This window comes from Miscanthus floridulus, chromosome 6, assembly GCF_019320115.1.
Source record: "Miscanthus floridulus cultivar M001 chromosome 6, ASM1932011v1, whole genome shotgun sequence".
In the NCBI taxonomy this organism is placed as follows: Eukaryota; Viridiplantae; Streptophyta; class Magnoliopsida; order Poales; family Poaceae; genus Miscanthus; species Miscanthus floridulus.
The window spans coordinates 31,179,590-31,192,361 of NC_089585.1; the positions used below are offsets into that span (position 1 = coordinate 31,179,590).

Sequence of the window (12,772 nt, forward strand, 5' to 3'; positions counted from 1 at the left end):
AAAAAATTGGGTACTCGTGTGCTTGGACATTATATTGTAATATACTGATATTGAAGGATAAGTTTCAAGAAAATAACGATATATGAACACCAATTGCTTTAAAAAAAAGATATTGAACACCAGCTTCAAGTTTGCCTTTATTTTGTTGAACTATGTGAGTGGCTATTTACTTTAGGAATCGTCTTTTCATGTTCATACATAGTCCAAGAATACCAACTAAGGCATTGCCGCCATCTTGTTGAAATCCATTTTTTTATATCCTTGTTTCTCACAGGGATGACTTATGTAGCAGTACGGGGATATGACCATTCTCCTGTAGGCTGACCACTGTGTTGTATAAACTCTCTTTCAAAGGAGTGAACTTCATACCCAGAGCACTGAGCCTTTGCGTGGAGAACTTAGGCTTGATCATTGGCTTGTTTTCATCCTTGCATCTAATTAAATTGTTAGACAAACAAAGGAAAAGTTAAAATCCGCAAAGCCAAATACTAAATGATGACGTGTGTGTGTGTGTGTGTGTGTATATATATATATATATCTTTGCGGGAAAGAGGAGGAAGTTAAGTTTCTCAGGTGATAGTATTTTTAGATACATTTTGGTGGTTGTGGTGGTGGGGGGCGAGGGAACCCCACACCTTGTTTTAATGCTAACCAGTTAGTTTTGAGATCATAAACATTTTAAAAAGAATAGCATAGATTAGACAAACATTGCATTTCAAATAAAGGATGTCTATTTGAAATCATAACAAGAACTGCAGATAATTACTTGGTGGTGATCATGTATTGTGGGAAAAGCTCTCTCATCATTTGAAGAAACTCCAATTGATGTAGCATGTAACATATGCAGAGGTACCGCCCATGCGTGCTCAGATCTTCATACACCAAAATATGAGCAAGGGCAACATCCCGCACATCGACATATGTGCCGACTACGTTCGAGTATGCCTTCTTTGTGCCCTTCATGTAGGTGGCGACTTCGGATAAAGTTAAGTTTAATGTTGATTGTAGCATTCCGCATATTGTCACTGATGGGACGACTATTAGTAGTTGTATTCCTGTCTTTGATGCCTCTTCCATTGCAGTCTTCTCAGCAACCGTCTTCGCATAGCAATACCAGTTCTGTAATTTGATCATACATACTAAGTCAATAAAAATGATGCATGCTAAACATATTGAGTCAAGTGGCCAAGTATGTACGACAATTGTATTTTGTGTGAGGTTTTATGAGCCATATATATTTATGTATAGAATAACATGTCCCACTTAAAAATTTTGTGAGGCTTTGTGCGCCATATATATTTATTTAGCTGCACTTCACTGTCTCCTATTTTTTCAGAGTGTTTTATGTGATAACACTAAGGTAATTTTATTTAAGGGCACCAAAAAAAATTAAAATCATTGAATAGTGCATTGCCTTTTATTCACAATAGTAGAAGTAGTGGACCTGTGTTTGCTTGCAGAACTCAAGGTCACTCCAACAACTCTCGTCCACAGTCCGATCAGGGTTCCTGTTAGGGTTCATATGGACTGCTCCATAAGATGAGGGGAACACCACACGTTGCACCCCCATGTCTGCTGCAGCGTTCATAATGTTCTTTGTTCCCTCAATAGCAACCGGCACAAGGTCCTGCATGCATGCATCATTATTGCATTGTGCATTATATGTGTGCCGCTTGAATTGGACTATATTTATCTATAGAAAAAGAAAGCTTAACAGCGTATAGATAGGAGGAAGTAGACGACTACTGACAGGACCATTCGATATCGGGGATGCAACATGGAAGACACCATCACATAAGCTGAACGCACGACGAAGTGACATGTAGTCCAGCACATCAGCATGGTACAGAGATAGCCGTTCTTGAGCTCCATCCAGTGCCAGCAGATGGGAATTCTTGGAGTCCTCTGGCACCATGCATATAGCAAAAGGATATTATTCATCTAAATAAGAAAATGTATGTATAACTTTTGCGAAGAAAAAATTGCATGTATAAACAATTTGCTGGAATAATAAACACACCATGATAATCATGATAATACTGAATAGCGGATAACATCTAAGTGTAGAAAGTAAAATCCTAGAGAAGTTCTTGCGTGCTTGCCAGTAGCGAAGACTGAGGGTGGCGAGGAAGGGCCAAGAGCCCCCCTATTGATCTTATAAATCTTTGTAATTTTCTCTATAATTTTAGTTAAACTTGAGATGCTTTCACTATCAAGAAAATTAGAATGACTTATAATTTGAAACGCGGGGAGTATTAGATTACTTTTCAATTTCTCTCCATTCATCAGAACCAAACTGCAGGGCCTTATAGAAACTTTTACAGCTGGTCCCACTGAAAAGGACTAAAATTGCATTTCCGGCTCCATCACCAGTGCACGCTCTATAAACAAATATTATTAAACAGACAGAGTAATAATGTAAATATGTTTGTCCTTCTTATTGTTGAGGACTCGTTCGTGTATGTAATAAATATTAGTCTTTGATGTACTCTTATTTCTTAGAGGTCGTTTTATGTCTTTTTATCTATCTTTTGTACTGATCTTTGTTTTCCTTCCGATACATAACATGTGAGACATTCTTTTGAGTGTCATTATAAAAAAAATGTATAGACACAGCTAGCAACGTGCTCACTCACCAGGGTCCCTCGCGGTGCCCCGCACAACATAGCCACGTTGGAGCAACTCCTTGACCAGCCATGACCCGATGAGGCCTCCAGCTCCGGTCACGCAGACAAGCTGCTCAGCATCTGCCTCGACCATGCTCGATCCGATCGGTTGATGCTGTGAAATACTGGCGCACGAAGCTGATCCTAGATTAGAGTCATATGGCCCTGTTCGCTTTGAGGAATTTTAGAGGAATCTGGATGAATTCGGAGGAATTTGTTTGAGAAAAATACTGTTCCGGATAAAAAAAGAAGCGGATAAGCCGGATTTAAGAGTACGCGAACGGGCCCGTTCGCGTACTCTTAAATCCGGCTTATCCGCTTCTTTTTTTATCCGGAACAGTGTTTTTCTCAAACAAATTCCTCCGGATTCATCCAAATTCCTCTAAAATTCCTCCAAGCGAACGGGGCCATATGTTTATCTTACTTATTTTCTTCCCTGTACTAAATCGAAAGAAGAAATTTTTGGTACTCCCCGACATGATTCGCATGTGATTCTACTATTTGTGCATGTCTATTTCTCCACGGAAGAATGAAACTCACATGGAGGAAGAAAGGACAGGAGATACAAATTCCGAAAGCACGACCGGTTTAGAGAAACAGAAATGCATGCAAGCAGTCAAGCACATAGTACTAGCTAGTACAAAATACGTATAGCTAAGCTGCCTCTAAAAGTTCGACACCAAAGCAGGGTGCTATTGATTTTTAAAAGTACAATCACACGAGGACCAGGAGACTTTTAAAAGTACAACACGAGCTGCCTCTAGGAGCTTTGACGTTGTGATGAATGAATATTTTAACTTTTGGTAAAAAGAAAAAACTTCAATAATTTAGTATTTTAAACAACTCTTTAAACTTCTCCAACTCGAAACTTTGCTCGTGGAATAGGAAACATGTAACCTCCTCCCGCGGTTTTTTTTGTTTGGCACGGATTCTCTTGTTTTGCACTGGTTGAGGCCCCGTTCGGTTAGGAGGTTCCGGGTCATTCCAGGCCAGGAACAGTTCCATACTAATATAAATTATTGAAGAAACTGTTGGCTGGGAATTATTTCCCTGCAAACCGAACGAAGCCTGAAGGGGTTTGTTTGAGGAGATTTTGACTTGCAGAGGATTTAATCCTCTCAATCCCCTCCAACCCCCTTATTTTGAGATCAAACAAACATGCCCTAAAAGGGGTCAGTTAAAAAAACGTTATGCGGAGGGGAGCAGGGATCGGTTGGTAGAGAGTAGATATTATTTACACATTGTCTCAGCATAGATCACTAGCACAGAAAATATTTTTAGAGACGGTAAAAAGTGATCTTCAGAGACAATTTTAAAACCGCTACTATGCCAGTGATTGTAAAAATAAGTGGCTCTGAAAATCGATTTTCAGGGGCGGGACGGTTTCAGAGGAGACAACCGCCCCTGAAAATCGATTTTCAAAGGCAGTTAACTTAAGTCAACCGTCTCTAAAAATAATCTTTAAAAATCATTTAGAGTCTAATAAAAATAAGAAAAAATATTTTTAATGTAGCTCGAAGGGTCGAGGAGCGGCCATAGCTAAGAGATTTATTTTTCATATGTTTTGAATAGGTGTTGACACCCGGAATTACGAATCTTATAATCAATACTTTAACTCATAAACAATATTAAATCTACCCAGTTTTAGATCTCGTCGAGCACTACAAGTTTGATATAGAACATTTCTCCATCCAAGGTCATTTGAAAAATTCAAAAAATTAAAATTCAAAATCTAAGAATTAATTTATATATTTTGAACCCTAAGTGATCTCAAACAAAAATTTTATCAACTACAAAGTTTTAGATCTCGTTAAACTCTATAATTTTGATATAAATTTTATCTTCATCCGACTTAACCTAAAAAATATATGAATTTATTTGTGCTGCAACTATTTTTAAGAACGATTGACTTAGTCAATTGCCTTTGAAAATCGATTTTTAGAGACGGTTGACTTAATAAAACCGTCTCTAAAAATCAACTATTTTTAGAGACGGTTGACATAAGCAACCGTTCCTGAAAATAGCATTTTCAGAGGCGGTTCTTTTAATGGAACCACCCTAAAAATATACATTTTTCGAGGCGGATATTTTAATGGAACCGCCCCTAAAAATTGATTTATAGCAACGGTTGTATAGCTACAGTACCTCCCGCGAAGGTTATAACGGCGTGCTAAGACAACCGCTCCCGTTAGAAAAAAGAGGCGTCTCTAAAAATCATTTCTATACTAGCGGATGTCAACATTAGATCTGAGTTTTTTGCCTGGCCGAGCGAAACGGCCCCGGGCTGGCTTCGCTGGATTTTATGTCTGGTTTCTCCCGTACAATGGTGACGTTTTTTTTTTCTAATTATCTTTTTTTTGTTGCAACAAATTAAAAAATGTCATATTTAAGATATTCTTCACCCACAAAAAGTTCTAGATTTTTTTAAGCATATTTTTATTCATATGATTTTTTATATCTATTTTTGGAATTAGAATTTAGTCACTAGCCAAACGGTTTCATAAAATGATTCTGGTTTATCAAGAGAATCTGTATTTGAAACGTTTCTACGAGAATCTGGATCCCTACCAAATAAGCCCCGAGTCACTGAAGAAATATTCAGCTAGCACGTGCAGTGTTCGAGTTGACGGAGGCGGGCCCGTAGATTGACAGGAGCAAAGGTGGGCAAGTGTTCAGGGCCTCCAAAATTTAAGGGCCTCCGAATTTGCAGTAAGTACTAATAAATAATAGCTAATATTTTAAATAGAAAAATATGTAGTATATCCAAAAAGGGCTTGAAAGTTGCAATCTCTGGTTTGTTAATTGGATCAACTCACCAACGTAAGGCCCAATGACCATGTCCACCAGCCTGCTTGGCAACTTAGCTTCGCGGGTTGTTCATTTTTCTCTTTGCCATTTTGCTTTCTCGTGCCACGATACTACTATGCTAGCTGTTAGGGATGCTAGTGTGTTACTTGAGTACTACTTTTTACTCTTTTAGCATTAATATTTGATATGTTCTTAGTAGTGTAAGACCCATATATATATCCTGAAGCTTTATAATTAAGTGAAAGTATGCTTTGATTTTTCTCGAATTTTAGGGCCCCATCGTGTATTTTATTCAGGGGCCTCTAAATCCTAGGTACGGCCTAGACGGAGGTTAGTGCTTATGTATATTATCAAACTATGTCATATTTTGCCTAGGTTGAGTGGCTTTAGTATATGTCAAAACTTGTTAGACTAATTGAGTTTTATTTAATATTAGACAATTTGTTAAACTGTGATCTGGTTGGGAAGGTATGTTGTGAAGATATGATCAAAGTGTCAAGATTACATAGCACCCTGATAATTAGTGATTCACCGAACCATAACTCTATAGCCAACGGAGAAAGGGGTTCAAGGGCCATTGTTGCTATAGGGCGCGATTGGTTGTAGACCAAGCCTTGAGCCAGGATGGCCAGGCTATGCAGGACAAAAAAGCTTGGTTGAGCTTGTGCAAATGGTCATGTTTGGTTGTCTTTGCTGTTGGTCTAGTACGAGACGGGGTTGTGTTTGGTTGCATGCATGCATCAATTTTTTGGGTGTCTGACGCATGGGTCCCTACATCCTGGGTGAATCAAGTCATCCTGCACCATGAGGGAAGGAGAAATCCAGAAGACGGAGGCGTGAGGGATGGAGGAGGGCAAACGAATGAAAAGATGCAGGCAAAAGGTGCGAGCAGGGCAACCAAACATGACGCAAGTGCACGGAGAGATGCAGGATGCCCCTTCGGACGCCCTGGTTCAGGCAACCAATCACCCCCATAGTCAACGGAGGAAGGGGTTCAAGGGCCATTGTTGGGGCTATTCAGGATTTTAATATAACAGTAAGTGACTAACAATTGCACTCCAAGGCTGGGGGCTGTGGCCAATGCCCCCCCACCCACCCACACACACACTCTAAGCAGGGGATGACGCTCTGCCCCAGGACTTGGCGGTTTGAGGGGTGGTCGTCCTTCTTTATACCTGGAGGAGTGTGTGTGTGCGCGCGTGCGCGTCCCGTCCGATTAGGTGCATTTAATGCATCCACCCCACCTTCTGTCCTTCCCCTGCGGCTAAGGCCGGTGGTGGTCGAGGATCGGGAAGGTCGAGGCGGGGCCCTATACAGCTTGGAGGAAGAGAGGTCGAGGCAGGCCGTGGTTTGCCGGGCCGTGGCCAGTTGGCCCGTCTCGAGGGACTTTCTAACCGTGTCTTGGGGTACCCCGGTTATGTAACCCCGACAACATGGCTTTGCAATACTGCAGCAATGCCATTGAAGACTAAACAAGATGCTCTCAAATGGATAGCTCCTCCTGAAGGTTACTTGAAATTCAACGCTGATGGTGTAGTGGCCTGATCTGGTGACAAAGGAGCATGTTGGAGTCATTTGTAGGGATAGTGCAGGGAACTACATTGCTGCTAGTGCTAATGTCATTAATGGGCTTGTTGATCCATCCTCTTTGGAAGCAATGGCCTGAATGAAGCGATATCTTTGGCGCTAGATGTTGATGCATGCAAATGTGTAATAGCTTCAGATTGTTTGAAGTGATTGTGAATCTTCACAAGCAAAATCTATGTGCTTACTCCTCTATTCTAAGGGATATTAAAACTAGAAGTACTTTGTTTCAGGATGTAATCTTCAAGCATGAAGGTAGGTGTTCCAACAATGAGGCTCATGCTATTGCTAAAAGTGTATGTAACATGACGCCAGGGAGATATGATTGCTGCTTTAGGGCCAGAAATATTGCATGTACCTCAAAACATTATGTCTGTATAAATAAATAATATGCCTACCTTCCTCTCTCTCAAAAAAAAAACTTACAGTATGCAAGTTTTGGCCCTATATGCACCCCCAAAGCCCAATAAGCTGCACCCCCTATAGCCCAGTAAGCAGTAGCCCAGCCAGCGTCGATCAGTATTCAAAGATTGGTCCATCATCCATCGTGTCTCGTCTTCTGTCGCGCGTCGCGGTCAGCTTTCGCGACTCTTCGTCTTTCGCAGCTGCGCGGTGCTCTCGCTTCCCTCATCCCTCTCGCTCACGCAACACGCATCCAGCAGGAGCCGGCAAGCTCGGCCATTGGTCGTCGCCGTCGTCAATCCGATCCGAGCGAGCGGTGGTACACAAGCTAGCACAGGCGAGGCGAGAGGCGACGACAGCACCGTCACGGGTCACGACTGCACGGCATCACCAAACAAGCAAAAAGGTAAGATTAGATAGTCGTTTCATGCTTCCTTTTTCCTTTCACAATTAATCTAATTTTTATATACAATTAGAGCAGGAACTGTGTTACATCATTAGGCTATTTGGGTTGCAGACTTGCAATAGTGCAGTACATATTTACGTTCTTTTTATTATGTGCTAATGGCAAGTTAATTGATGTTTTTCACAATAGTTAAGGTGCTAGAAATTGTGAAAAAGAATAAAAAGGACCGGAAAATTAGAGACCAAGTATCAAATCTTCTAGAGTATTTTCGGTCCTTTGACTTTGTCTTCTATTTGTATCTCATGTTGACTAGTGATTGGCATTGGAACGGAAGGGTCAGGACACGGTGAATGCTATTAAATGCATGGGAGCAACTAGATGCCAACTGGGTGAGCTTAGAGCAGCTGCAGTGTATCTTCAGAACCGAGCACATTGTAGACATCCAACCGTGTGATGTCAGAGCGAAAGCGACTCCTACTTTCGGTTCGCACCATGGACAATAAAAAAACGAAGCACAGCTCCCAAGTCACTTGCACATGTAGCTGAAGCAAGGAAAGTACATATGAAGTAGTACTTTTTAATTGTTTCATGGACCCCATTAACCGATACTTGCACTAGGAGGACCGAACCATCTCCGAAATTGATTTTCAACTGACCTGTGTCAGTCTCGGTTCGATGTTAGGTTGGGCGAGTATTCAACAGCCGCAGGTTAGGGCGGGTGTGGGGCAGGTTATACCCCGTTAGCAGAGCATTAGGTAGGATGCTAATATTTTTCATCGGCGGCTAGCGGCTTCAACATTGACAATCTTTTTCTGTACCGGGTCACCGGCAACTTCGACAGGTGAGTGAGTTGTGGCATCCTAACTGCACCCAAAATCAAGAACAAATAAAATTCCAGAGCTGTGTCCTTCCGCGTTCACACGCTCATTGATGTATGCTGTGTAGGGGTTGAGGCCTTGAGGAGCTGCTGTCTGTCTCAATGGAGGTGCTGCTGTCTGCAGTTGCTAGCGACATCGTCAGCCGGCTGGTCTCCTTCCTCATCAGCAAGTTCCAAGAGGCTGGCTCCACCGACGATGACGTCGTCAGGCTGCAGCGTGCGCTGCTACGAGCCCGCGTCGTCGTCGAGGAGGCCGAGGCGCGGCAGGTCAGCAACCGGGCGATGCTGCTGCAGCTCAACCAGCTGAGGGGAGAGATGTGCCGAGGCTCCTACGTGCTCGACGCCTTCATGAGGCGAGCCGTGGATCCCTGCAGAGGATCACATGCCATGGCGAGCCGGTCACCAGCCGGCTTGGCTGAGCGCCTGGAGAGTGGTAGCACTCGCACGGGCGGGCAGGTCATCTCCGCCGTGCTGAACACCCTTGAAGCTGCGTTGAGCGACATGAAGGAGGAGTTCGTCGTGCTCCTCGGTGCCTGCCCCCGCCTCAACCGCCAGCCGTACTGCGCCTACCTGTTCATGGAGAGGTGCATGTTTGGCCGGCAGATGGAGAAGGAGCAGATCATCGGCTTTCTGCTACAGCCTGCGCAAGATTTCGATGTCCTCCCGATCATTGGCCCTCACGAGGTTGGGAAGCGGACGCTGGTCGAGCATGCCTGTCTCGATGACAGGGTGCGAGATCACTACGCCAAGATTCATCATCTAACAAGTGACGATCTTGATCTACAGAGCCCTGACGACCATGGTCGTCATCAAGGCTTGATAGACTCCGCTTCCGCTGCAATATTCGTGATTGACCTCGCCGGCGGCGATGGGGACGAGGAGGAGGAGAGATGGAGAAGGTTCCGGTCATCCATGCGCCGCCGCACGCACCGGGAGAGCAAGATCATAATCATCAGCAGGACGGAGAGGCACTCGGCGCTAGGCACAGTTCCACCGCTCAGGCTGCGCGCGCCGCGCCGGGAGGAGCTCTGGTACTTATTCAAAGCCCTCTCGTTCGGCGGCGCGGACCCGGAGGAGCGCCCAGAGCTGGTGCGCATCGCCATGGTGCTGTTCAACAACATCCCCGACCTCGCCCCGTTCGCGGTGGCGAACAAACTGGCCGCGGCTCTGCGTGCCGACCTGAGCGCGCGCTCCTGGCGCCGCGTGCTGAAGGTGTCCACCGGAGTGGTGGAGCTGCAGCTCGGTGCCGCCGCTGGGGGACCTCGTCGTCCAGAGGAGAAGACCGGGTATTACTACCCCAGCGTACCGATGAAGGACGCGCCTAACGCTCCGTGTGTGTTCTACGGCAGGCGTAAGTCGACGGGCATGGCACGGAGCGAGCTCCCGAAGGTGACGATGATGGAGGTCTCCGAAGGCGTCATAGACCGCGGCGAGAAGCGTTTTGACGTGCTGGTGTGGCAGTCCCGCATTCCTCCGTATGCAAGCTACGTCGCAACGTGCGACATGGAGGGAGGTGCCGACGTGGCGCCGGTGGTCGGCACGAAACGACGTCTGAACAAGAGGAGGAGAGGTCAACTGGTTCATGGCTTCGGCAGCAACAATAATGTAGGAGGCTAGGGGACGGAGACGACGACGGACATGGAATGCAACGTATGGTTGCAGGGAACGGAGGAAGCCAGAAGGGCCATGTGCGAAATGGACGGTCTCGCTCTCGGACTCTCGCGTTCCTTCGTTTAAGAGCGACATGGACGGAGTCATGGAGCTCAACTGCGCTGGTTGTATACTTGTACCCGCCAAGAAAGTTCCTTAGGCGACCAGACAGAGCTTGTTGGTAATAAGAAGAAAATTCAACAAGAAGGCGACCAGACAGAGCTTAACTGCAGGTTCTGGCCAGCTAATTGTTTGTTGCAAGCACTCGAACCCTCTACTTGTGAATGCTCGTGACTTGCAAATTGTGAGTGAGCGCATGTTCTCTATGCCCTCTGGCCTCTACTGCTGTGCATCATCTCTCGCAGTCAATATTCTTCATTTACTATTTTATTATGGAGTAGAGAACATCAGAAAGTGCGTGGTCTACAGTGCTATGTAGTATTACTGTTGTTTTAGTTTTGTTATAGAAAAATATATAAACATCTAGCCATGAAATATTTTGGAAGTGCATTTATTTGTATTCTAGATATTAGTATGTTTTTCTATAAATCTAATCAAAGCTAATAAAACAATTAGAATAAAGCTAAAATGATTTATAATTCACTAATGCTCGGTTGAGGACGTTCGGACGGATGGACCACCTCCGCACGCGTGTTATGCCCAATAAAAAAAAGGGACGCGTAGGTACAGCGGGGTCCGCACCCTGGGAGCGTGTGCGACCGCTCGTTCGGGGTGCATGCGGCATGTGGGGGCCCGTGCATGCGCGTGATTACAGAGAGAGGACTGGCTGCCTGTTGCGTCCGCTGCTGGCTGGACCAACCGGCCAGGCCCCTAGCCACACGCGCCTAGGGCCGCAGGCCTCCCTGCCGCGCCTGCCCTCTGCTGCCTAGTGCTTAGGCCTGCTACTCCTTTTTCTCTATGTGTTGTCTGCGCCTGGCCTAGCTGCCCCTGCCGCATGCTGCCTGCCATGTTGCTGCATTGGCTGACCAACTTAGGCGCTTAGCCAGTTGCACGGCTGGCCAGGCTGCTTGCCTGTTTGTGAGAGGAGCGCGGACCCACATCTGTATGGAAACTGAGTGCTGGCCCAAAATTTTCCGTCACCCCATGGCATCTAGCTCTGTATGTTTTATGCGTTCCAGATGTATGTTTTTATCCGGATATTGTATATGTTGCAATGACTATATACGTATATTGCAAGTGTACCTTTTAAATATTTCAGCTGTTTCAAATGTATGTTGCAAGTGTTTTATCTGGATGTTGCATATGTTGCAGTGGCTATACACGTATGTTGCAAGTGTATGTTTGAAATGTTTCAGCTGTTTTAAACGTATGTTTCAAGTGTTTTATCTAGATGTTGCATATGTTGCACTGGCTATACACGTATGTTGCAAGTGTATGTTTCAAATATTTCAGCTGTTTAAACGTATGTTGCAAGTGTTTTATCTGAATGTTGCATATGTTTCAGTGGTCATACACATATATTTCAAGTGTATGTTTGTAAATGTTACATTTGTTTCAGACGTATGTTTCAGCATATGCTTTATATTGCAAGTATTGCATGACCAGGCGTGGGAAGTGGGCGCATACGGAGGTGGTCCCTCGGGCGCAGTGGTCCCCCGTGCGTGCGGGAAGCGAAGCAGGCGTGGCGCCCCCACATGCATGCGCAGACGCATGTGTACCGTAGCAGCAGGTGGGGCTGGGCCAGTAGGCGCGACAGCAGCAGCGTAGACAGATGCGGCAGCAGCGTGCCTACGGGCGGGCAGGAGCTGCATGCATACGCTGTGGGGCCTGCCCAGGCAAAGTGGGAGGCGGAGGCTCGATGCACACATCCCTTCCATTGGCCGCATGCGTCTAGGGAAGTGCGTCGCCTATGCCGTTTCTTGCCGCATGCAGAGGGAGTGCGTCAGCCGCGTGGGCGGGTTGTAGGCGCAGGGCGTTCGGATAGACGCCGCGTCCGAACATCTAGACGTTAGTCTTTCCCTAATTCGGTAATGCTTGGTCTAACAATTAGCACTGAGCTTTGGACGTCAAATAGGCTAACAATTAGCCCATATAGCTCATTTTAACTCATTATCTTAAGATGGGCTAATGTTTAGCCATGGGATCCAAAATCCCAAACACCCTTTTAGAATGGAGGGGCCCTTTTTGGAAGAAAAAAAAAATCATTTGTTCTCCCCCAACTATTGGGCAAGTTTGATTTTTTCTCTCTCCATCAATCAGAAAATATCTCTCTGCACGGTTTTGGCTGATGTGGCGCCATGCCAGTTATGAAAGCGGTAAATTGGTCTTTCGTGATAGTTCATGGATTAATTAGACTTTATCCAAAAAGTATAGAAATAATTTTTTCAAAAAATTATCCAAACATTATCCTAGAATAAA

At 45.0% G+C, this 12,772-nt stretch overlaps 2 protein-coding genes across 2 annotated transcripts; one reads left to right on the plus strand and one right to left on the minus strand.

The window, feature by feature from the left end:
- Window positions 1-268: 268 nt before the first annotated feature.
- Window positions 269-2,760, minus strand: LOC136458013 (cinnamoyl-CoA reductase 1-like). The gene is made up of 5 exons (XM_066458020.1): window positions 2,637-2,760; window positions 1,751-1,905; window positions 1,445-1,627; window positions 767-1,119; window positions 269-434 (listed from the first exon to the last, which is right to left on the minus strand). The coding sequence occupies exons 1-5, from the start codon at window positions 2,758-2,760 to the stop codon at window positions 269-271; spliced, it is 981 nt and encodes a 326-aa protein (XP_066314117.1).
- Window positions 2,761-8,451: 5,691 nt separating this feature from the next.
- LOC136458014 (disease resistance protein RGA2-like) lies at window positions 8,452-10,882 on the plus strand. Its single transcript, XM_066458021.1, has 2 exons — window positions 8,452-8,707; window positions 8,812-10,882. Exon 2 carries the CDS (start codon window positions 8,846-8,848, stop codon window positions 10,358-10,360), a length of 1,515 nt encoding a protein of 504 aa, XP_066314118.1. The 5' UTR covers window positions 8,452-8,707; window positions 8,812-8,845; the 3' UTR covers window positions 10,361-10,882.
- Window positions 10,883-12,772: the final 1,890 nt, after the last annotated feature.